At 36.1% G+C, this 26,678-nt stretch overlaps 1 protein-coding gene across 1 annotated transcript; it reads right to left on the reverse strand.

The window, feature by feature from the left end:
• Positions 1–2,699: 2,699 nt before the first annotated feature.
• LOC131859081 (uncharacterized) lies at positions 2,700–25,130 on the reverse strand. The gene is made up of 5 exons (XM_059212609.1): positions 25,109–25,130; positions 24,843–24,976; positions 3,565–3,935; positions 2,952–3,117; positions 2,700–2,894 (listed from the first exon to the last, which is right to left on the reverse strand). Exons 1-5 carry the CDS (start codon positions 25,128–25,130, stop codon positions 2,700–2,702), a joined length of 888 nt encoding a protein of 295 aa, XP_059068592.1.
• Positions 25,131–26,678: the final 1,548 nt, after the last annotated feature.

Consider the following 26,678-nt stretch of genomic DNA (forward strand, 5'->3'; position numbering starts at 1 on the left):
TCTTCGGTGTTTTCAAAACAAACATTAAATAAATGGGAATAGCATTAGGCATTGATTTAATTAGAAGAATCTTACCAAATAAGGTAAGTCATTTGTGATTCCAAGACAAAATTCTAGAAGACACCACAGAAACCACTTTGTCCCAAAAAGTGTGCTTTTCTGAGCCAACAAAAAAGGGAATGCCTAGATACTTACAAGGAAAATATCCCACTTCATATCCCCAAAACTGAGTCAATCTATTCTAAACAAGAGGTAAAACATTCAAGAACAAGATCTTAGATATCGTGCTATTAACTTTTTGACCCAAGAAAGTAGAATAATCAGTAATAATTTTCTTAATAAATCTAGCCTTTGCCAAAGATGCATGTCCAAAAAGGAGAGTGTCATCCGCAAATAGACAATGAGAGTGGGGAACTAGAAAACATTCAATCTTAATTCCCTTCCAAATACCTGAGGATCTAGCAACATGGATGACCTGGCTAAAGTGACCTGGCTAAAGGCCTCGGCTAATAGAATAAACAAAAAAAAAGAGACAGAGGATCACCTTGTTGAATACCCTGGGAAGAAGAAAAGAAACTAGAATGAGACCCATTTAATAAAACTGAAAACCTAGCAGAAGAGATGCAATAGTAAACCCACTTAATCCAATTGTACCCAAATCCAAATTATCACAAAACTAAAACTAAAGAGTGTCAATCCACCCGATCATATGCTTTCATCATATCTAGTTTAAGAATCATAGTCAGGGTCTTCTATAAAGAAATAGAGTGAAGGACCTCATGAGCCACAATAGCACCATCTGAGGTATCTTTCCCAGGTACAAAGCCACCCTTCTCAACAGAGATAATCTTAGGAATGAGCTTAGCAAGCCTAACTAAAATTGCCTTAGTGATGATCTTATACAAGGTGTTGCATAATAAGATTGGACGAAAGTCATAAAAGGATTTAGGATTTTCAACCTTAGGGATAATCGCAATAAGAGTTGTATTAAGTTCTTTTAAAATAGTTCTATTACACCTAGATTCCTCAAGAGCTACAAGGACATTGTTCCCCACAAAGCCCCAACATTTCTGAAAAAACAAAGTAGTAAACCCATCAAGGCTCAGAGCCTTCTCTGAGGACATGGAAAATACCACCTCTCTTAGCTCAAGACTGGTAAAACAAGCCATGAGAATCTTATTATCTTCTTCCTTAATGAGAGGAGGAATAAAATAACAAAATTATTGTCCAAAACAACTTTGTCAGTTGTAAGCAAGGATTTAAAAAACCTAACAGCCTCAGAGGCAATTGAACCTTCATCAACCAGGCAGTTGTCATTAGAATCATGAATGAAAGTTATTATATTGCATTGCCTCTTAAATTTAGTAGAGGAATGAAAAAAATTAGTATTCCTATCCCCTTTAGCCAGCTACAAGTCCCTAGAATTTTGTCTCCAATAGGATTCTTCGTGAGCTAAAACCTCCTCAAGTTGGGCTTTCAAGGATTTATGTTTATTAAAGGAAATAGAATCCATGCCATTATTCAAAACAAACTCATTCAAATATTCAATTTTACCTTGAATCCTAGCCTTCTCCCCAAAAATATTCTTAAAATGAAGGAAAATTTATTCTCTAATCCTTCCTTTAAGATAAACAAGCTTCTTAACAATCTGATACATCCTAGATCCCTTCACATAAGGAGCAGACATCCACCAATCTTATAAAAGGAACAAAAAAGATGTGTCTCTAAACCACATAGGTTCAAATTTAAAAGGGAGCTTCTGGGGAGCCCTGTTAGAGTATTCGGGTATTTACTTGATTAATTAAACAATATTTGTTTAATTATTTAAGTTCTCTTTATCTCTTTTACACTTAAGCTAACTTTAGGTGCATAATAATTAATTCTTTTATTAATTATTATGTGCAAACCTAGGTTTTCCCTTTTAGGGTTTTTTGACCTATTAAAGGTTGAGTTCATTCTTTTCATTGTATGAAGAAGAAGGTTTTTTACATTACACATTTTTGTGAATATTGAGCTCTCTTTTTTAGGATATTTTCTGTTTATTTCTTTCTTCTGTGATTTGCTTCCTTGCTTCTCCTTGTAACAGGTTTTTCAGCTTGCAAAGATCATTTGGGCTCCTATGGTGTTGTATTTTCTCAACTCCAATATGGTATCGGAGCGTCAGATCTGTAGCTATCTGTTCTTGTTTTGAGATTTTCTGCATTGGAAGTAGATCTGGGGTTTCAGATAATTTTTTTGTGTGCTAAGGGTTAGGCCTTTTTTTCTGAGCACTTTGGGCCTAAAGGACCTCACCATCGTGCTCAGAAGACCCAAAAACCCCTATAGTCATATAAAATTTGACCTATTTTGGTTCCTGAACCTCTGGGAGTATTTTTTCTCTAGATCCAGGGTGTACAACCCTGGCAGCAGTTCGAGAAAAAAAATATTTTTTGCCTTTTTACGGCATGCAGGCCGGATTTTGATTTTTTATCAAAAATCTTCAGAAAAACAAATCAAAAATAAATAAAAAACAGTGCAAAGCTTTTTTTTTTTAAAATTGGGGAGGGGGGGCGGGGGTTCCCATGGTACGCAGAGTGCCATGGGGCCCCTGCCATGCTGCAGGCCCCGTACAGCCACCGACGGCACCGTTCCAGCCCCCGTCGGCTGCTTTCCCCGACCCCCGCTGGCAGCTCCCTCCAACCCTGCCGCCAGTCTCCAGCCTAGCCCCTTGTCGGCCTCTCTGCGACCTCTAGCACCCTAGCGGCTCCACCCACCTTCACCGACCGCTTCCTAGCCCCCACCGTCGACCTCCTCCCTGGTCCCCGGCTCCCCGCCACCTGTTGGTCCCCGGCCCCATCGTGCTCTGGCCTCCCTGCAGCCCCACCGCCGCCTGCTGGTCCCCGACTCCCCGCCGCCTGCTGGTCCCCAACCCCACCACTGCTCTAGCCATCCCTACTACTCCTCGTCAGCACCTCGGCCCACCGCCGGAAACCACCACTCCAGTCACCTAAGTCGTCGCCCGACCCAGCTCCCGCGCCACCGCCCAGCCACCACGGCCCGTCAACGCTGGAAACTATCGCTCGAACACCACCGCCCAACCACCGGGGAGCCACCAGCCCACCATCGGAGTGCCACTCCCTAGCCACCTTTGCCCGAACAGCCACCAGACTACCCCTTCCTCTTGTTTTGAAGGGGGGTTTGGTTTTTTGGTCATATCTTGGGCATACAGATTTGTTTTTTCGAAAACAAATAGGCATCAGAAAGCTGGTTCCGAGCCGAACCTCACGGTGTTAGTAATTTTCCAATTTTTCTGTTTGACTGTGTTTTTTTTTAGTCAACGTGAGGTCTTGTTTTTGCACTCCGGGAGCCGTAGAATGAGCATCCGACCTTCATTTTTCAAAAAGTTTATATTTTTGGAAAGAGTGTGCTGTGTACTTTCCATCCATATGAGTTTTATTTCCAAATTCTGCTCCATGCATATTTTGTTCAATTTTTTTCTTTTCAGCACTCTGGTGGATATCTTGGTTATTTCAAGTCTTGGGATCTCTTGGGGGGGGGGGGGGGTTCCCACGGTACGGAGGGTACCATGGGGCCCCTGCCATGCTACAAGCCCCGTACAACCGTCGTCGGCACCATTCCAGCCCCCACCGACTGCTTTCCCCGGCCCCCGCTGGCAGCTCCCTCTGACCCCACCGGCCTGGCTCCCTGTCGGCCTCTCTACGACCTTCGGTGGCCCAGCGGCACCGCCTACCTTCATCGACCACTTCTCGGCCCCTGCCGTCGGCCTCCTCCCTGGTCCCTGGCTCCCCGTCGCCTACTGGTCCCCGGCCCCGTCGTTGCTCCAGCCTCCCTGCAGCCCCACCACTGCCTGCTGGTCCCTGACTCCTCGCTGCTTGCTGGTCCCCGGCCCCACCACTACTCCAGCCATCCTTGCTGCTCCTCGCCAGCAACTCGGCCTGCTACCGAAAACCGACACTCTGGTCACCTAAGTCGTCGCCCGGCCCAGCTCCCGCGTCGCCGCCCAGCCACCACGGCTTGCCAGCGCCAGAAACTATCGCTCAGCTCGGTCACCACCCAGACATCGCTGCCCAGCCACCAGCCTGCCACCGGAGTGCCACTCCCTAGCCACCTCTGCCCGAACAACCACTAGACTACCCCTTCCTCTTGTTTTGAAGGGGGGTTTGGTTTTTTGGTCATATCTTGGGCATACGGAGTCATTTTTTCAAAAACGAATAGGCATCGGAAATTTGGTTCCAAGCCGGACCTCACGGTGTTAGTATTTTTTCCAATTTTTCTGTTTGACTGTGTTTTTTTCCAGTCAACGTGAGGTCTTGTTTTTGCACTCCGGGAGCCGTAAAATGAGCATCCGACCTCCGTTTTTCAAAAAGTTTATATTTTTGGAAAGAGTGTGTTGTGTACTTTCCATCCATATGAGTTTTATTTCCAGATTCTGCTTCATGCATATTTTATTCAGTTTTTTTGCTTTTCAGCACTCTAGTGGATATCTTGGTTGTTTCAAGTCCTGGGATCTCTTCTCTGGGTAGGATGTCTCTATTTTGGTTCTCGTTTCTATTTCCAGTATTTTTATAATTGTAGATTGTATTTATGCAAACACACTGAGATAAAGTGCCATCATGCATTGTTTACTTGGAATCTTGCATCTCTTGTGCCTTATTTTACATGCACTACTTATAAAGTGCCATGAGGAGGTTGATGTTTGCCTGTTGTTTGCCATCTTCCTTTGTCCAGTGAGTGTTCCTTCCATGACATTCACCTCATGATGTGTGTCAAGTGAGTATTCCTTCCATGACACCCTGTACTTTTCTCAGCACCTTTGATGTTCCTGGTTCTTCATCATGCAGTTCTTCTTGGTTGTTTTTTTCACTGTTCTTGTCCCTCTCCCTCTTCAGCATTATGGGGAGGTTTGTCCTGTTGGTTCTAATGCTTCCATGGTTCGATTGATCAGCTCTTCAGGCTTTGGTTTCTCATGCCATCTGTATCTTCAAGTTTAGTGTTTTCCTTGTTTGCCATCTGATTCAAGTAGTGTCATTTGAGGGCACTCATACAGATTATAGTCTTCTCTACCTAGTCATATTCTATTTCAGTGGAGGTTCTTCAGATCAGCAGTTATTCTTCGACAGAGTTTGCAGGTTCTTCATGCTTCAGTGGTGTTCTTTTCCATCTCTTTTTGGAGTAGAGTTTTTTCCCACGTGGTTTTCTCTATTTCTCCAGTTCATAGAGATTTCATTGTATTTGGGTAACTGATATTCTTGCTTTTAGTAGTTGTTCTAGGTTTTAGCTTCTCCCTAAGTCTAGCTTAAGGGGGGGTGTTAGAGTATTCGGATATTTACTTGATTAATTAAACAATATTTGTTTAATTATTTAAGTTCCCTTTATCTCTTTTACACTTAAGCTAACTTTAGGTGCATAATAATTAATTCTTTAATTAATCATTATGTGCAAACCTAGGTTTTCCCTTTTAGGGTTTCTTGACCTATTAAAGGTTGAGTTCATTCTTTTCATTGTATGAAGAAGAAGGTTTTTTACATTACACATTTTTGTGAATATTGAGCTCTCTTTTTGAGCATATTTTTTGTGTATTTCTTTCTTCTGTGATTTGCTTCCTTGCTTCTCCTTGTAACAAGTTTTTCAGCTTGCAGAGATCATTTGGGCTCATGTGGTGTTGTATTTTCTCAACTCCAACATGGTATCAAAGCCAGGCTGAGAAGACTATAATCTGTATGAGTACCATCAAATGACACTACTCGAATTAGAAGGCAAACAAGGCAAAAAACTAAAATCAAAGATACAGATGGCATGAAAACACCAAAGTCTGAAGAGCTAATCAATCGAACCACGGAAGCATTAGAACCAACAAGACAAACAAAAAGGGAAAACCTAGGTTTGCACATAATAATTAATAAAAGAATTAATTATTATGCACCTAAAGTTAGCTCAAGTGTAAAAGAGATAAAGGGAACTTAAATAATTAAACAAATATTGTTTAATTAATCAAGTAAATACCCAAATACTCTAACACCCAACCCCCCTTAAGCTAGACTTAGGGAGAAGCTAAAACCTAGAACAGCTATTGAAAGCAAGAAAGATGGGTCCCGACAACAAGGCCTGATCAGGTACCCAAATATAATGAAATCTCTATGAACTAGAGAAATAGAGAAAACCATGTGGGAACAAAACTCTACTCCAAAAAGAGATGGAAAAGAACACCACTGAAGCATGAAGAACCTGCAAACTCTGTCGAAGAATAACCGTTGATCTGAAGAACCTCCACTGAAATAGAACATGACCAGCTAGAGAAGACTATAATATATATGAGTACCATCAAATGATAAAGGGAACTTAAATAATCAAACAAATATTGTTTAATTAATCAAGTAAATACCCGAATACTCTAACACTTAAGCTAAATTTAGGTGCATAATAATTAATTCTTTTATTAATTATTATGTGCAAACCTAGGTTTTCCCTTTTAGGGTTTTTTGACCTATTAAAGGTTGAGTTCATTCTTTTCATTGTATGAAGAAGATGGTTTTTTACATTACACATTTTGTGAATATTGAGCTCTCTCTTTTTGAGCATTTTTCCATGTATTTCTTTCTTTTGTGATTTGCTTCCTCGCTTCTTCTTGTAACAAGTTTTTCAACTTGCAAAGATCATTTGGGCTCCTATGGTGTTGTATTTTCTCAACTCCAACAAGCCCTATCTTCAAGGATAGAGAACAAAATGGGAAAATGGCCCGATCCAATATAAGGAAGAACTAAAGAAAAAAATTCCAAATTGGTGTTAAAGCAATTTTCAAATACCAAAAAATGATCTAATCTCTCCATAATTTGAGAAAGGTCCTTTCTTATGTTAGTCCAAGTAAAAGGGCCATTCTGAATTTTCCAATCAACCAGACACGTATCCTTAATGAAATGAAAAAAATCAACTATAATATGCTTATTTGGGATAATACCCCCTGATTTCTCCTCAAGGCTTCAAATAGCATTGAAATCCCCCTCAAATATTAAGAATCTATTTGTGATGCTAAAAATGTGGTAGATAAGAAAGACATACACATATAATGAGACAATAAAACATAATGGAAAGCTTAACTGAAAACTAAATTAAAGATGCAAACCATAAGCCTTCCTTGAAATGTCCCATTTTCCTCTATTATTGAGGACCTTGAAGGTGTTGGATTGATTGGCTCTCAGCGGAGCAATGACCTCCAAAGTGGCAACTCAAGAGTTGAGTAGCTATTTGATCATGATTGATTATGCAAATGATATGAAATGCATGATATAAGAAACTAAATTAACATGCTATGATTAATCCACAATGCTAATTACTAGATAATTGAAATGAAAATGCCTATAGTAATGATGCTGAAAATATGAATGCAAGGGATCCTTATTGCTCCAAAATGAGGGATATTTATAGGTGTATACACCTAAAAATGGTCTGAAGATAATTAATTAAATAAGAAATTATTTAATTAATCTCCCTTTCCAATTTAATTGAATTCCCTAAGCAATTTGATTAAATTTCCCCTTCCATCTACTTATTAATAAATCTAAAGATTTATTTAATAGGTTCATTTCACCCCTTTGATTAATTAATTCCCTCCATCCAAGTTCATTTCTTCTAAATCCCTTAATTAATTAAAACAAATCAATTCATGAGTTGTTGAGATTAATTAGCCTTTTCCTATTATTTGGATTTTTAAATTCAAATTCTCCTAACTTCTACCACTCTGAAACCTAACCATTCCTAAACTTAACCCATTCTACCTACTACCATGTCCCCTTTCATCCAACATCTTCTAGAACTTTGTGACACTTGTCATGAAGTGTTCCCTTTCATCTAAACTCTTCTAGAATCCTCTTGACACTTGTCACCATAGAGATGACAGATGTTCCCTTTAATTCAACCCCCTTTTCCATCCTCCTCCAATTTAACAATTGATATCTTCAGATCAATCTTGACCATTGATTCTTGCCACCTCACCCCTAGCCTTGGGAAATCCTATAAATAGACCTCATTTTGGAGCTCAAAGGGTCCCAATTTCATATGATTTTTGCATATCATTTGCATTCAAGCATTATTACTATAGGCATCTAGTTTATAGCTTATCATTTCAAGCATTGTTATCATGTTCAAATCTTAGCTTAATTGCATCTTCATTCTAGTTTATTTTCTAGAATTATCATGAAATCATATAGCTTAATCATGCTATTCTTTGCTAGATCATGCATTTTCTTCATTCAAATCCTCCATCTAAGTGTAGTCAAGTCACTAGAATTTGCATAATAAGATCTGAGAGCAAAATTCATACTCGCATTTACTAGGAGGCAATAAGTCGATTAGCTATAGTTTTGTCTTTCATTGTTTCAATTTACTAACCATTGCTTGTAATGATTTATTGAGTGCATTGTGGTTGCAGGAACAGGTACACTTCATAGAGCATGACATTTTGGCGCCCACCGTGGGGCAGAAATCATCATTTTTGGCCTCTTAATCTTCAGCAAACTTCATCTCTGTCCGGCTCTGGTTCAGATATTCGTACGAGTTGCTTTTTCAGATCGTATGAACTCCTTTTCAACCTAGGACGACACCTTATCCTAACTCATACTAGGTATAATTCTGCATTATACGAGCTTTTATGTTGAAAATTCTTTATTCGTACTTGGACTAAAGTTGTGTCGTACGAGTCTATTTCTTGAAAATTCTTTACTCATACTAGGATGATCCTATGTCGTACGAGTCTGTCTCTGCACTCGAACGAAGTCAAAAAAAAAATCATAGGACCTATAAATCTGTGTCATACGACTCTCTGCCTCTGTGTTTTTCCACAAACTGCAAGTTAGAATTTTCAAGTTTGTCTATACGTTGGTAATTTGCATTTTTGAAGGTCTTCTGGGCATTTTAGCCCTTGAAAGTGGCTCTAGGCATGTTCTTTCAAAATCTCCTCTACAACTCTTGGAGACCTTTCCAATGAGTTAAATGGCTTGTAATTTCGAGTCCCGAGTAGAAAGTTATGCCTATTTGAAGTTAGGATAAAATTTCATATAGTTTTTTTTTTAAATTTCATAGTTCGGATCACTGATGCTAATCTTATTATGTCTGTGAGATTTTTGGCAACCTAACTCTTTTCTATAGGACGATTTACGAAGATACGCTTGTCAAAGACATAATTCAAAACACAATCATGACTACTAACAGATTTAATGTAGGTTGCCTATGAATTCAACTAAACTTGGTGTATTCATTTAAATTTCTAGGCACACTTGATTTTGGGCTAAAAATGAACAACCATGTATTTCATGTCTTTGATGATAGGCGAGTATGCTCTCACCTTTCTTAGGTGATCAAAAAGCTAGACTCATCCTTTTACTTTTATTAGTGCATCTCTTTAGCAGGCCTGCCCTCTCGAGGAGTTATTAACTCTTAGCCCTTAAGGCCGGTGAGAGGGGAACAACCTAAGTGGGAATGGCTAACGCTAAGTAATCCAACCCACTATAAAATAAATGTGTTTTTGATGAAAATCAAAGCAACGGCAGTGCTCGGGAATAGCTCTTCTCCGTACCTTCGGGTATATCAAACCTTGGTTTTCAAGACAGGGAGACCTCTTAATTGAGTGTATACCCTAACACGTTGAATGGATCCCTTACTAGTGTCGGTTAAAATAGAAGCTACCTGATTCACCTTCAAAAGGGTGATAATATTTGTGCAAGATAGATAGTAACTCTCCCAAGACCCTTGCCATATCGTGCCCCCATTAGCTGGAGTCGGATAATACGACATTGAGAATTCATTGAGTGAGACTCAGTGGCCGTATTCTGATTAGCTATTGGGTGTGTACCTAAGTCAGCAAGCAAAGGTTTTCATTCTCAACCAACTTCCTTAGGGTTTAGCTTGATTGGAGTCATTTATCACATCATGTGTTTGTTGTGTATTCATCCCTAAATGAGAAAATCAGACACCTAAAAACTAGAAAACATCATCCAAACATCATCAGAATTCAAAGATCAAAATCAAAAAAATAAACACTTTTTACCATTCTCTGCAACCTATCAAACGAGTTTTAATTCTCTGTAGCACGAGTCATAATCTCTGTCAGACGAGTTAACTTGCATAAAATCATTTGTCGTACTATCTACTATCTTGTGTCGTACAAGTCAATTGTTTTGTCGTATGGTTCAGAAAAGTGTGTCGTACGAGCCTCTACTTTTTACATGAAAAATTATGTTTTGTCGTATAACTATGTATCTTGTGTTGTCCTAAGTTGAATCTTATGTCGTATGAAACTACATTTTTCAATCCAGAGCTATGTCCTGCATGCCTGTTTCAGATTTATCATTTCTGCCTGATCAATTTGCAGTAAGCATAAATACCTATTATCTGTCAATTCGTGCTTAGATTGTCTGCTTGGTTTGCTTGGTCAAGTTATCATCCGTCAAAATCAGACTCTAGAATATATACACCTCAATATTTTCAAGTGCTCACCCTCAACAAGTTCAAAATCTAAACATCTCAAAGTGCATTATCACCCTCTTTGATACACTAATCACTCAAACTTAGTTTCTCATCAGGATCAATCATCCTTTATCACAAAACTGAAATGTTTGGTCAGGATAACCTTGTCCCACATCGTAGGATATATCATTCCTACTGGACTTGGTTCTTATCAAATCATCATCATTGCACTCCTAAAACCGAAGATCAAAAAATTTGCAAACTTTTAAACACTTGAATTCTCTTTTAGTGTCATATCACTCTATTGCCTTGAAATTGACAATTGATTACTTACCCAAAACAACTTTTAGACAATCAAAACCCCTTAAACGGAAACAAAAACATTTAAAATAGTTGAAGATCATAGTAACATGGCATACCAAAGCAAAACACAAGAAGAAAACATGACAAACCAACATATCAGAGCAATCAAACAAGTTCAAAATCAAAATCCAACTATGCTAAAACCTCACAAGGATTTAAATACATCTCAAAAGAAAAGTGGCTCTTTTATGCACCTCTTAAAGAGATCCCTAAAGGATTTGGCTAAAGAAGATCAAAATCATGCACCCATATCTAACAATGATCCATCCATCCATAAGCAAATTGATTCTCCAAAGGCATCTACTCCTACACCTCTTGAAAGCTTGCAAAAATCTTCCATAGCATCCTTACCAAACAATATACCCGTCAAGCCTATTTCAGAGGATCCTATTCAAAGCTCATCTCCTTCATATCTAAGCATTAATTCATTGAAAAATCCCCATAACACTTCCTTGAAAATTGAAGTTCTCATTCATAGAATGCTTGTTAAACATGTCCCGATAGATGGTGGAGCTAGCTTGAACATTTGCTCTTTGAGTCTTGTCCATGCTCTAGGATATTCAGAAGATGCAGTTGATCCCCAGAAAAGGATAAAAATCAAAGCATCTGGTGAAGAAGAACATTACTCCAAGGTAATTGTGATATTACCTATCAGAGTGGGACCCTTGCAAAAAGATACAGCATGCCAAGTTTTAGACTTGGACATACCATACAATATACTCTTGGGGAAACCATGGATTCAGGATATACAGGCTATACCATCAACAGGTCATCAATGCTTAAAATTTACTTACAATGGGCAGGGAACCACTATCTCAGTAGTCTCAAATCCATTGCAGTGTTGTAGTAATCTGAAAACAGCTCAAGAGGTCATTGTTTCACATAACAAAGAGGCGGCATCTTCAAGCACACAATCCAAGGAACAATTGTTTGCATCAATTTTGTCAAACATGGAAAAATAAATACTGCTAAGAGATCAAGGGACCGAAGAATATTTTCTATCATGGAAAAACAAACAAGAGCAACTTCAAATTGAGAGGGATGAAGAAGAAGATATAGTAGTCGATGTAGTTCACACGTATACGAGACAAACGTTATGAACTAGCCCACTTGAATCAGAATCACATTCAACTGACATGGACTTAACCGAGGGCGATCAGGATTTTCTTATATGAGGTCATTCTGATGAGAGTATCATTCTAGACATGGAAATACATACTGAAAGATCTGACATCTCTATCATGACCCCTAATATCTTTGAAACTATTCAACCTGAAGATCCTTCATCCTTAAGCTATCCTGAACCTATGGACTGGGAAAATGAAGGACATACTACTATTGATACCTTACCTAATGACCATGTCATATCCTTATATCTTGATGACATCAAACCCACAACAAATTTCACCAGGGATTCCACTAACGTATCTTTGAGTCAAGTGGGTGCCAAATCTCCTAGTCGCAAAAATGAACATAAAGAAAAAAAACATCAGGTCTAATGCTGAAAACCATTCATCGGCAACATTAGATTGAGAAAAAGTAAAATTAAAGGATGCATCTAACGGTGAAAACCTCCTCGAGGTGTCGGAAGAGGGGAGATTTGACAATTTACTTGAATACTATCAAGAAAAGTCATCAATCTTGATCAAACCAGTAAAGGCAGTTAACATTGACACAACTAATCTACATCCAGCAATCTCTCTATCAGAACTAGCAAGACAAAAAAACTTGAAACCATTCAAAAGATGGCAAGTCAATTATACCTGTTCATATACAGACATTCTAGGGTTCAATCCATATCTTACAATACATCACCCGAATATTAGTCCAGTAGCAAGCATCAATAAAGGAACACAACATGGATCAGGAGTAGGAATTATTTTCATCACACCACAAGGGCATACAAACCTGAAAGCATACAAATTAAGCTTTCTGCGTACAAACAATAGCAAAGTATGAAGCATTAGTTACAGGTATCAAAATGGCTGTAGAATGGAACATTAAACAACTTCAGGTCTTTGGAGACTCTCGGCTTGTCATTAATCAAATCAATGATGACTATCAAACAAAAGATGACAAACTAATGCCTTATAAAAATATAGTGGATGATATCAAGAAGTACTTTGTAGAAATAACTTTGAACGAATCCCAAGAAATGACAACAAAGTAGCAGACGCCATGGCTACACTTGCTTCTCTATTGCAGACACAGGAAAATCAAGAGCGTTATGAATTTCTGGTTGAAGAGTTGTTTCATCCCGCCTTTAATTGTCCTGATTCCCAAACCATCTGTCAATTTATTGGACACGATTCCTCCCACTATGGCCAAACTTACACATACCTGAAAGATAATATCTTACCTCCTGACTTATCAAAAAACCAAAAGAGAAACTTTACTCGTCAATCCTCTATTTAAATGAGGTCTAGATGGTACTCTCTTACGATGTCTCAAACAAGAAGAATCTGAGAAGGCTTTACATGAAGTCCATAATGGCATTTGTGGCACTCATTCAAGTGGTCTTACCCTTTCGAAAAAACTCATACGCTTGGGCTACTATTGGTCGACTATGGAACGAGATTCTTTTAAAATAGCAAGAGCATGCAAACAATGTCAAATCCATGGGAATTTGATCCATGCACCAGCATAAGAACTACATGCTTTAGCAACATCTTGGCCTTTTTGTCAATGGGGACTTGATCTAGTAGGAAAGATAAATCTTTCTTCATCTAATGGTCACAAATTTATCCTTGTAGCTACAGAATATTTTACAAAATGGATTGAGGTGGTACCTCTCATCAATATCATAGGAAAACAAATTGCTACACTTATCTTGAATTGTATCATCTGTCGCTATGGAATACCAATGACCATTATCACTGATAATGGGCTACTATTCAAGAATCAAGATGTAAAAGAGCTATGTGAGAAGTTCAAAATCCAGCACAGATTCTCCACACCATATTATCCATGGGGAAATGGGCAGGCAAAAGTATCTAACAAAACTATTATGAAAATCCTCAAAAAGATAGTGAACGATGCTAGAAAAGATTGGCATATTCAATTGAACCCTGCTCTATGGGCCTACCACACCAGTATCCGCACACCGACAGGTGCCACACCTTTCTCTCTTGTATATGGATCAGAAGCCATATTGCCAATCGAAGTAGAGATATCCTCTCTACATGTATCACTAAAAGGTCTCATCCCAGATGAAGAACAACGAGTATCTAGACTGCAAGAGTTAGAACTAATCCAGGAATGAAGACAACATGCCTTTGATCATCTAAAGGTATATCAGAAAAGAATGTGCAGGAGTTATATTCATAAGGTTAAACCAAGAGTATTTCAAGTGGGAGAACTAGTGCTAAAAGAAAATCCACACAACCAGGCAGATCGAGAAAAGAAAGGAAAGTTTGAACCAAACTGGTTAGGTCCATTTGTGGTCACAGCAGTATTTGGGTCAGGAGCATATCAGCTATCAATACAAGATGGAGATCGGCTAGAGGAACCTATCAATAGCATGCACCTGAAGAAATTCTATGTCTAAACAATCAGAAAAATCAAAAACAGTAAAAAAATAAGAAAAAAAAATCAAAAAAAGTGAAAAATTAGAAAAAATCAAAAATAGTGAAAAATCAGAAGAAAAAAAAACAAAAACAGTGAAAAAGCAGAAAAATCCTAAAAAGTGAAAAAGAAAAAAAGAAAAAAAAAATCAAATATCAGAAAAAGTGCAATAAAAACAGATGGTGAAAACCTGGCAAACAGGCGCTATCTGTCGGTTGGCTCTTCCATCTATTAGTTCATGCATTTTTTTCCCGCTTGCATTCATCTTCCATCAGCGCAGATCATCATAAATCCTTTGTACATACGCAAGCATCCCAAGTGGCTTCTTACCATGGTTTGGATCATTGGATATATCATAACAACTTTGTTTCTAGGCTTGGGGCAAAATCCTACACCTAGCTGGTGGCAAAACTCTTGATCATTTTGAGCTTAACCAAATAGTTAGACAACTCTTATCAAGCAAAAACTGAGACACATCTAATGTTGAACCCAAGATCAAACTATCAACTATCAAGCTATCACGAAATCAATCAAATCACATCACACACTTTTCAGTGAATAATATCTTTTGGATAATGATTTTAACATGATTGATTCAACTTTTTTATATTGATTTTCGCTATCATGATTTCTGAGTGACTCTAGGATGTCTTTGACTAGAGGAACAAGGAAAAAACATGATATTTTTCTTGTCTGTTGTCTGAAAATTAATCATTAATATGTGCAAATTTGTCTCGAGACATGATCATTAGAATATCATTGAAGATATTTCCAATTTGCGTATTAAAATGATTAATATTGCTTGTTTTATGCAAACAACACTCAGGTCATCGCAATTCAATTATACCTCGATGCTTGTGTTAACTTGCTATATCAAAATCCAGGAAAGAAGTGCTCAAGTCATCATGGTTTAATTATACCATTAATGTTTGCACTCACTTCCCATATTTCAAAAGCTCAATGATGACAAAAGCACAAAATAATCCAGTGATTGGTTCAGTCATAGTTTGCATTTCATTTGCATTCTAGCTTGCATTTCATTCTTGCATGGGATCCCACAAGCTCCTTTTATCCAAGGTTAAATCATTGCAGGAATCATCAAAGTATCATCACAAGTGTATACGCAATCAGAATAATGACTCGTATCTCTCTCATGATATTATCAAATCTTATGTTATCTCTCTCAATAGAAGCAACAATCAGCATATCCAAATATTTCTACAACTTGATATCAACAAAATGTCAGTTCTTTATATAATCAACCTTATCAAATCAAATCAATCAATCAAACCTAATCGATTCTGATCATGTCTTATATAGGATGAATCCTTCCTGAAACCAGATGATCTGATTCTAATTCATGTCTTATACAGGATGTATCCTTCCTGAAACCAGATATTCTGATCATGTCTTATACAGGATGAATCCTTCCTAAAACTAGACGCTTTGATCATCGTTGTCTTATACAGGATGAATCCTTCCTGAAACCAGACTGAATCTAATCAATCAAGATTTTTCAATCTTACCAATCTAAGCAATCAAGCTAATCAAAGAACTCACACTTTCATCAAACCACGGTTGCAGAAATCAAATCAAATCTATCGGGATATCAATTTCGCAAAACTCCAAAGATCAATTATCTCAATTCATCTCCTGAGGGGGCATCATCGTACCAGAATTTAGCAATAAAGAGCTGGGGTATCCTATCAAACGAATATCAGCATTAAAATGAGATTATTCTTTGAATCAACGCGTCATCACACCTCGCTTCAAAGAGGGGCAAAATGTATACACCTAAAAATGGTCTGAAGATAATTAATTAAATAAACAATTATTTAATTAATCTCCCTTCCCAATTTAATTGAATTCACTAAGCAATTTGATTAAATTTCCCCTTCCATCTACTTATTAATAAATCTAAGGATTTTTATAATAGGTTCATTTCACCCCTTTGATTAATTAATTCAAATTAATTAATTCCCTCCATCCAAATTCATTTCTTCTAAACCCCATAATTAATTAAAAAAAATCAATTCATGAGTTGTTGAGATTAATTAGCCTTTTCCTATTATTTGGATTTTTAAATTCAAATTCTCCTAACTTCTACCACTCCTAAACCTAACCATTCCTAAACTTAACCCATTCTACCTACCACCATGTCCCCTTTTATCCAACATCTTCTAGAACCTTGTGACACTTGTCACTAAGTGTTCCCTTTCATCTAAACTCTTCTAGAATCCTCTTGACACTTGTCACCATAGAGATGACAGATGTTCCCTTTAATTCAACCCCCTTTGCCATCCTCCTCCCATTTAACCATTGATATCTTCAGATCAATCTTGACCATTGATTCTTGCCACCTCACCCCTAGCCTTGGGAAATCCTATAAATAGACCTCATTTTGGAGCTCAAAGGGTCCCAATTTCATATGATTTTTGCATATCATTTGCATTCAAGCATTATTACTATAGGCATCTAGTTTATAGCTTATCATTTCAAGCATTATTATCATGTTCAAATCCTAGCTTAATTGCATCTTCATTCTAGCTTATTTTCTAGAATTATCATGAAATCATGTAGCTTAATCATGCTATTCTTTGCTAGATCATGCATTTTCTTCATTCAAATCCTCCATCTAAGTGTAGTCAAGTCACTGGAATTTGCATAATAAGATCTGAGAGCAAAATTCATACTCGCATTTACTAGGAGGCAATAAGTCGATTAGCTATAGTTTGTCTTTCATTGTTTCAATTTACTAACCATTGCTTGTAATGATTTATTGAGTGCATTGTGGTTGTAGGAATAGGTACACTTCACAAAGCATGACAATAGGAATCCCAAGGCCAAAGTTGAGGTGGCAGGAATCGATGATCCAGATCTGATCTGAAGATATCAAGGGTTAAGATTGAGGAAGTTGGAGAAGAGGTTGGAGGAAGGGACACTTGTCATCTCTATGGTGACAAGTGTCGAGGAGCCTTGCTCATGAGAGGGCAAGTGTCCAAGGGGGGAGACATGTGGCAAAAGTGTCATGTGTCTCAAGGGAAGAATATCCACACCATAGGAGGTTAGGATAAGGAGTTTAGGATGTGCAAGATATGATAGGGTTAGTTAAACCCAAGATTAGGTGGAATGGGTTAGGTTAGGTGGTTAAAAGTTAGGAGCCATGTGCTCATTTGAATTGAGAAATTCAAATAATTGAAAATGATAATTAATCTCAACAAAGTTGAGTTTGTTAATCTTAATTAGGGATTAGAAGAATTGATTTATATGGGGGGACATTAATTAATCAAAGGGGGATATGAAATGAATTATATAAATAAATCATGTAGATTTATTTACTAGTAGATGAATAGAGAAATTAATTAAATTGCTTGTGAATTCAATTAATTGGGAAGGGGAATTAATCAAATAATTGTGTATTTAATTAACTATCTTCAGACCATTTTTAGGTGTATACACTATTCTTAAGCAGAGATGCAATCACAGACAACCTCTCCCAAAGCTTCTTCTTCTCAACAATACTTATAGGTCCATAGACATTGAAAAGCCAAAATATAGCACTGGAAAATTTGCTTTTAACCAAACCTAACATCTAGTTTGAAGAGGAAGCAACCAAAGAAAGGTCTACACTAAAATCATTCCAAAGGAAGGTAAGCCCTCCCGAAGCCCCCTCAAAGGGAGAGACACAAAATTTCCATAATTTCCAAGAGGAGAACAAGGACTCAGCAGAAGACAGATTTAATTTGGTTTCTTGCACCATCAAAATATCACACTTCATTAAATCCAATTGGGATTTAATCAAGCGCCTTTTGTTAGGGGCATTTAAGCCCCTAACATTCCATGAAATGATCCTCATTGTCCTCGAGGGGAGGACGAAGCTCCCCTCTTCACACAATCATTAATCTGAGAGATATTTCCCTCATTAAAGTCACTTTGAAGATTCCTCTTAGAAGCCAAAGATCGAGTAACAGGTGGACTAAATGGCTTCTTTTTTTTCTTCTTCTTGGAAGAATTTGGAGAAAAAATAAGAGTTGTTTGAATTCCAGCATCAATTTCCTATTGGGTCTTAACATGTTTTGGTTTCCTACCCCTCCTCAAAGGGGAAGTAAACGGAGATCCTAAAGAGAGAGGAGACTGAATCAAAGGCAAGCCAAAGGAGGCTCAGAGACAAGGGGAAAATTCACCTTATCAACCTCCTTATCTGGATAGAGCACATCAAAGGGATTACCAGTAGGAAGTAAAGACAAGTCCTTGTTCAAATTAACCAGATTATTATCAATAGAAGTAATCACTTTATCTGTTGTATCAAAATCGAGGGTAATATTATTCTTGTAAACTAGATTCTGAACCTAAGTAATGAGATGTTCATCTAGGGCAATCAAAGGATTATCCAAAGATTTATTGCAATTAGGTATTGAACCAGAAATGTCTTTCACACAGTTAGATTTGCCAAAATCATATTATAAAAAAACATTAGCTTGTGAGGGTGGTTCTTTATCATCTTGGACAAATAGAGGATTTTTTGGACCAAAATTGTTGCCCCGACCCAAACTATTCCTAGCCCCAAATGGGACATCCACACATGGAGGAGGCGGCGGAGGCACAAGGTATGGTTGAACAGATGTGGGGATATTAGCTCCCTTTAATATACTTTTCATATAAAGCCAAGAAAGAGTTTCCAAATTAACAAAACTTTTATCCATGCTACCAAGAGAAGATTCCTTATCTTTAGAAATGAACTTATCAAAAGAGACCCTTTAAGATTTAAAAACAAAGCAGAATCCATAACAACAGAAGATTTGCCAAACCAATCAAAATCCTTAACAATATCTTGGCACCGAATACTAGCAGCAGACCTAATATTGTAGGTCCGAGGAAGATTAGTATTCGAATTGACCAAAACATAGATTGTAACAAGGAACATACCATCCTCAAACACCGAATATGATAATAATAAAATTGCCACAAGAATCCCCTATTTTCTATAAAATATCAAGATCCGCAAATTCAAAAGGCAATTTAGGCAGCTTAAACCAAGTCGGTATCTACTTGGAAGATATCCAAGAGGGCACAAAAAGGGTTTCCAAGCTTCAACAAAGATTAAATTTTTACCCAACCAAAAGAAAGGAACCTCCAAAGCCTTATTCCTAGCTTCCTCTGAATCAAAGACAACAATAAAAGAACCAGCAAACAAAACTTGAAAATATAAGGTGCCATACAACTGCTTATGGATCTTGCAATGCAATTTTGAAAGATTATTATTATCACTCCAAATCTGAATAATAATTGCAAGAGAATGAAGATCGTGAGCCTTCTTATCCAAAGGATTAGCACTTGCATCAATCAAGGGAACAAGAAGCCACACATTATGCGTCCCACCAACCTCCAAGCTAGGGTTAGGAATCAAAGGATTACGAGTGTCACCTGAAGTATCCGCAGAGTTCTCCTTTGATGATAGTTGTGATTGATGATTCAACAAAGGTTGCTTCCCACTATAGGCTCGCAAATTGGAAGAAAAAAAAAATTGTTTTAATTGAAATAGATAAAATTATTTAAAACCAATGAGTCATAAGATTCTTGAATGCACTTGTTTTTTTTAAATGGAATTTATATATGTCAACTCTTTGTTGACATATAAAAAATATTAATTTTGATACACTATATATATAATGAAAAATATATATCAAATATTTACCAAATAATAGTTATGACCTCATGCACCAAAGATAGTAATACTACACATAGTATGTTATTATAGCAATTATAGTAAAAAATTAAACAAATAAATATTGTTACAATAAATAGAATAATAATGAAATATATCCTAAAACGTGAAAAGTTTCGGAGATCCCAACAAATAAATGAACTATGAGCATTCTTTGGTAGACTGCACTAAAAGACAAAGACATGCTCAAAGCCTTACAATTTATAATTGGAGAATTTAGAAAAAGTACATAAGGGTTTCACCTAATCAAAAAGAAACTATAAAAAGGAGAATCGATTGACAAATCTATATTTTTTAAGATATGAAACAAATACAATTTTATATTACATTTCAACATAGTTATTGTCAAATATCAATTAATCAAAGACATTTTGAAATGACAATTTTTTTATGTTAAAAAAAAAACTTGTTGTTTTAGGGTCCATATTAAAATTATTATGCATTACTATCTTTTAAGCAAAAATATGTTACTTTGCATACTAATTGTAAAAGTGAGAATTTTTATTTTAGTTTAAATGTTCTTTTTTTCTAACCAAATGATTCTTTCTTTACTACTTTAAGATTAATTTAGTTTGAAGGGAGAAATATGTTTCTTTATTCTATTCAAAAATGACTAAAATGGCTTAATATAGACTAGAATGCTAAATCTTATCAAATGATCAATACTGGAAGCCACAACACAAAATTTATGGTAATACAAGTTCTACAATCTCAATATATTTAAATTATTTGATTATTTGATAGCACTCAATCATCAAAAGTACAAAATAATATCTCAATATTATTTATTTACAAAAATTCTTATCTAAAATATTTCTCCCAAAAGAATTGACCCCATCAAACACAACAATTTTCCTTTAAACTTCAATTCAGTTGTCAACTTTTATAGAATAAAACATTGCTAGTCAATATCACCAAATAACAATTTTCAAAATCATTAAAAACTAAAATAATTACTAACATAATAGCTTTGGCGATTTTAATAATTTAAAAACCAAAATAATGACTAAAAAGAACACACTTTGACAAATCATCGATGTTTTGAACTCTTCAACCTTCCCTTTGTTAGGACTTTTGGAAAATACATGATTTGATAAAATTTTGCACTCCAACAATCCAAATATTCCATATACTCGTTTCCCCTTTTTTTTTTTTAATTTCTCGTCTTCAATTTTCTTCTCAAGTAATTAATGTATTTGTTCTTGTGCATATTGAAAATCTAAATATGTATCTCCTCATGCATTTGTTTCGCCTTCGTAATAATTATACAAAGTAACAACATTGAATATGGGAGATATATCTATACCTACTAGAAGTTCTATTTTACATAAGTCTTAAAGAGTTTTAGATATACCTTTTCTACTAGAAGTTCTATTTTACATTGAATATGGGTGTAAAATATTTGATTTTGATTTATTTTGGTTTGATGAATAACCATGAAGCTTATTTTCTTTAATAAGTCTTAAAGAGTTGTTTAGAACTTTCAAGTTTTCAAAAAGGACTAAATTGAGTAGAGTCTCTACTTTTAGTAATTTTACATATGAGCATGTATGGACTTGAATTTCTTTCCATAGCTTTGAAAATAAATTTTGTATATTGTGGGTGAATTTCATCCAATATTATGTCTATCTGAGGCAAAATTAAAATAAATAGTTTTTACAATTCTTAAAATTGGGTTTTGAGGCTCCAAAAATTAGATAAATTCTCGATAAATTGAATTTCAATCATTTCGATAACTCCAAGCACCACAATATAAAAAAATAAGCTTAATTGAGTGCTTGAATCAAAAGTGATGCAGGAAATACTGAAGGGTCTTATCAAACTACCCAATCTTGCAGCATTAACATATCATCGAATTCACTTTATGGAAGTAAATTTTGAAACATACCATAATTGAAACTCCCATTTGTACACTCATATAAAATAATATCTCAAGAACAATTACATTAATTGAATATTTCAATAAGGAACAAAATTCAGAAATATTACAATGTTCTTAGGCACATCCTACCTACAAGTCTTCATCCTCTTCTCTTCACACCTTCATGGCTTCACTATTCTTTTAAAACCTGATTTTATTCTTCATCTTGCATCTCTCATTGTTGCCTTCAACTCCTGCAACACACCTCAAAAACTCTTTATTCTCTTCTTCCATTCCTCTCCTCTTCACAAGTTGACTTCTTCCACTCTTCCTTATGCAATCCTCTGGAGCAACCTACAAGTTCTTTTTCCATCCTTGGTGTTATTTATTTCTCCCTCTAAGAACCATTGAAGGCTGAATTTAATAGAGATTATAACCCTTATGAGGCACCCAAATCTAATATTTCATTTTTCTCCAATTGTCTTTTTAATTTCCTTTGTATTTGCTTGAAATTCCTCATTAAATATTCCCAAATATGGCACCCAATATTTTTAAAATATATCTAAAAACCTTCTATTGTAAATTCCTTTTAAAAGTGAACCTCGTTGTTCTCTTTGGGAAATTAAAGAGTTTTTAATTATTCTCTCAAAAATATCTATTTGTTTCCTCCATTTAAGGCACCTAAAATGAAAGAATGAAACAAGAATGGAATGTCAATGAAAACTTTCCTAATTAAAACTTCCTTAATCATCCAAATTAATTTATTTTTAATTTAAAATATGCCAATTAGCCCCTTCAACCTTTGAAACCTTGAAATTATGCAATATAATACTTGTAAAATCACATTAAACACCATATTTGCCTATGATTTTTGAAATGAAATCCAAGTCTTGATAAAAGTAATTTGTTATCCTTCAACACTCTAAAATATGCTCTTGAAGCTCTAACCTACACTAAAGAATGAAAATCTCGAATATAAAAAATAAATTATTTTTTTTTGGTGGTGTAGGATTGCTTGTGAACCCGGATGCTCCTGCATCAAACACATTAGTAATAAATTTGTGAGCATGGGCTCACAAAATATATTTGGATATTATAACTATCCTTTCAAGTTGTTAAAAACTTGTAGAAAACTCCATCATTACATTAGAATCATAAAACTGTTGGCCATTTGCAGGAATTGATTATATGTTGCATTGATGTTTTGTCATTGATGTCAACACTAGCTATTTGGATACTTTACCGGCACTTTTATGGTCTTGGTAGGTTGAGTAGTTTTTGGTTGGTTTGGATCTGGCATGATCCGGTATGATTTAGTTATGGAATTGGTTTATTCATGATACTCATGTTCATATTCAGTCAAATGGTTTTGGTCTGGTGATCGGATGCTATCATGTTTGCTTGGAAGCTTGGCTTGCAGTTCCGGCGAGGGTTTCATTGGCAGAGCTTTTGATGAAGATCTTTGATGATATACATAAGTGGTGTTGGTACAGCATCTGGTGGATTTTTAGGATGTTGTTAGTGATCATGATCGAGACTTGGTGGATGGAGATTATTTCTTTAGTGTGTGGACCTAATCGGGTCCTGGTTGGTCTAGATTATGGACCGTTTTAATGTAACGCGTGGATTGCACCTCTCGATATGTTTCTGGGATGTCTTATGTGTTGGATATTATTTGTTTGGTCTAAGGCTAACATGTTTTTTAATTATGTATTTGGTTTATTGTCTAGTGGCTAACCTGATTGTTTATAGTCGAGGGTTTGTATATATAGATGTGAGATCTCATTGTAGATCATAATGGGAATGGGATATGGATATGTAATGTGTGAATAATGTAATATCATTCAGGCAGAGGATTTGGTCGATCATTGGAGATTGAATTGGGTTTATGTAAGAGGATTTAGTCCTTCAGTATTGAGCTTAATCAGAACTGTACTCAGGCATCAGAGATGCTATCTTTGCAATTCAACCTCTTCTTCGGATTTTAGTCTGGATTTCTATGTAGTCAGTGAGACTCCTTTTGTGATGAGAAGTGTGCTCTAGGTTGTTGGCCTTCCTACAAGTGCAAGCCCCTCAATTATAATTCACATACTTACTGCAGAAGTATTATCTGACTATGGGTAGGCTTCCCACCGTGGTTTTTCCCTTTACTGATTTTTCCACGTACAAATCTTGGTGTCATGTGGATGATATTTATTCTATGATTATTGTTTATGCTTAATTGGTTTAACTGCTATTCCAGTATTTGGTTTAATCATTCCGGTATTAATGTTTTGGGTTCCGGTATTAAAGTTTTAATTTCTTAAGGTTCTAGTACTCTGTGACAACTGATTCAACCTCCCCCCCTCTCAATTGTCTTCCGGTTATTTGAATTGTCTAACAAAAAACAATTCATTCACCTCTTCCAAAGTCTACCTTCACCATCCTTCTCCACCATATGTACTTTTCACTCCTCTCCCAATTGCAACTCGAGCACTCATCTCTTCTCTCATGAGATCCAACCAACCATATTCTAACCAACTCCACCAACATTTTTTTGCATTATTCCTTGCAAGACCATACATTTGTTTCTCTACATATAGATCAGTACTAAAAAAATCCATCTCTACATTAACTTTCTTTTCCTTGTCTACATCCACTACATCATGCTTCTCTGACATAAAAATCATCTTTCATAAATTTAAGAAAGTATGGTTTTATCTCTTCCTCCATTGTTGTCATAATATCCTCTTTCTAACTACATACTAAAATATTTTCATCTTCATAAAATCCATTCTCTTCTTCAACATAAAAATAAAAAATGTTATTTATTACCTCTTTCTCTTTCACTACTACAACATATTCATCTCTCTTAGTTGCACTTTCATATACCTTCATGTCCTCCAAATGACTCTCATCTACTATTGCACTCTCCTCTTTCTCATCCTCAACCTTTTCAAAATCACTTTTGCTCTTTTCCTTTGTGTCATCGTTTAGGCATACAGTTGCAATATTTCCCTTTTCCTCTTCAATTACATACACAACATCATTTTCAAATACATATATTTGTTATAAAAATAATAGGACTCCTTCATACCCTTTCTTCTTCTCTACTTTTTTCATTGCTACTCTGGTCTCCCTCAAGCCTCTCATCATACCCATGTCATTCATTCTAGCCATGTACATTCTTTCTCTCTTGATAAGGACTAAAATTCCCAAGGGATAAGCTAAAACTAACCCCAAATTCTTCCTCTTTTTTATCTTCGTGTATAATTTCCAACATGTAACAAAAATCACATTCTATTCTCTACCCATCAAAGACTTTTAGAAGACACACCTCTCACTTCCTCTACCCACTTTCTCTTAGTGGAGGAACTATGTGCACCTTCTACCTAGTTTCAATCCTTGTTGGAGGACAACCATCATGCCCTCATACACATTTCATCAAACCCAAGGTCTTGATGTAGATTGCCTCATATTCAGAAATCTATATACACAATCTAGATCTTTAGCTTTGATACCATTTCATGCAGGCAAGGCTAGGGGGTCTTATCAAACTACCCAATCTTGCGGCATTGACATATCATCCAATTCACTTTGTTAAAATAAAATCTGAAATATATCATGATTGAAACTTCCATTTCCACATTCATATAAAAAAATATCTCAAGAACAATGACATTCATTGAAGATTTCAATCTTAAACAAAATTTAAAAACATTTCAATGTTTTTAGGCACATCCTGCCTACAAGTCTTCATCCTCTTCTCTTCACACCTTCATGTCTTCAATATTATTTTAAAATATAATTTTTTTCTTCATCTTGCAACTCTCATGGCTGCCTTGAACACTTGCAACACACCTTCAAAACTCTTTTTCTCTTCTTATATTCCTCTCCTCTTCACAAGCTAATTTCTTGCACTCTTCCTTATGCAATCCTCTAGAGTAACCTACAAGTTATTTCTTCAACCTTGTTGTTGTTTATTTCAGAAATGGTTTATGGTGTCCTCTAGGTATCTACAAGGAATTCTCAGATATTGTTTGTGGTATCCTAAACACGGAGATTTTATCTTGGAAGCATACACTGATGTTGATTGGGCAGGATGCATTGATGATAGTGTAGACACCTAAAAATGGTCAACGCTTGCGGAGTCATACTTTAACATTTGCGCATTGCCTCATTTTAGGTTTTTGTGTCATATTAACATTTCTCCTATGTCATGCACTTGGTCTTTATCATTTGCGAGCATCGAGTCATTCTTCTACATTCTTCATTTATCTCGCTCTCGAATTTGGTCTTGTCGACAACAATCTCCAGTCATGATTTTAATCGATCTTATCTTATCGCATCAATGTGCATGCTTATTTGTCATCATTTTGGACATCGTCAATCCTAATTAGGGTTTTGTCTTCCTGTCAATCTGGCGATCGATTTATCATCAATCCTTATCATTTTCAATCTTGTCGTTTAATGATCGATTTGTCATTGGTCGTTGTCATGTTCGATTTTGTCATTTTGCGATCGATTCGTCATCAATCGTGGTCATTTTCAATATTGTTGTTTTGCAATCTATTTTGTCATCGATTCTTGTCCTCTTGCCAATCTTGTCATTTTGCGATCGATTTGTCATCGATCGTTGTTTGTCTCAATTATGTCAATTTGGATCAATTTGTCATTGTTCCTCATCAATTGGCGCATTTTCTCAATCAAATCATTTATCACATTGGT

The sequence above is a fragment of the Cryptomeria japonica genome, chromosome 2 (assembly GCF_030272615.1).
Source record: "Cryptomeria japonica chromosome 2, Sugi_1.0, whole genome shotgun sequence".
Taxonomy (NCBI): Eukaryota; Viridiplantae; Streptophyta; class Pinopsida; order Cupressales; family Cupressaceae; genus Cryptomeria; species Cryptomeria japonica.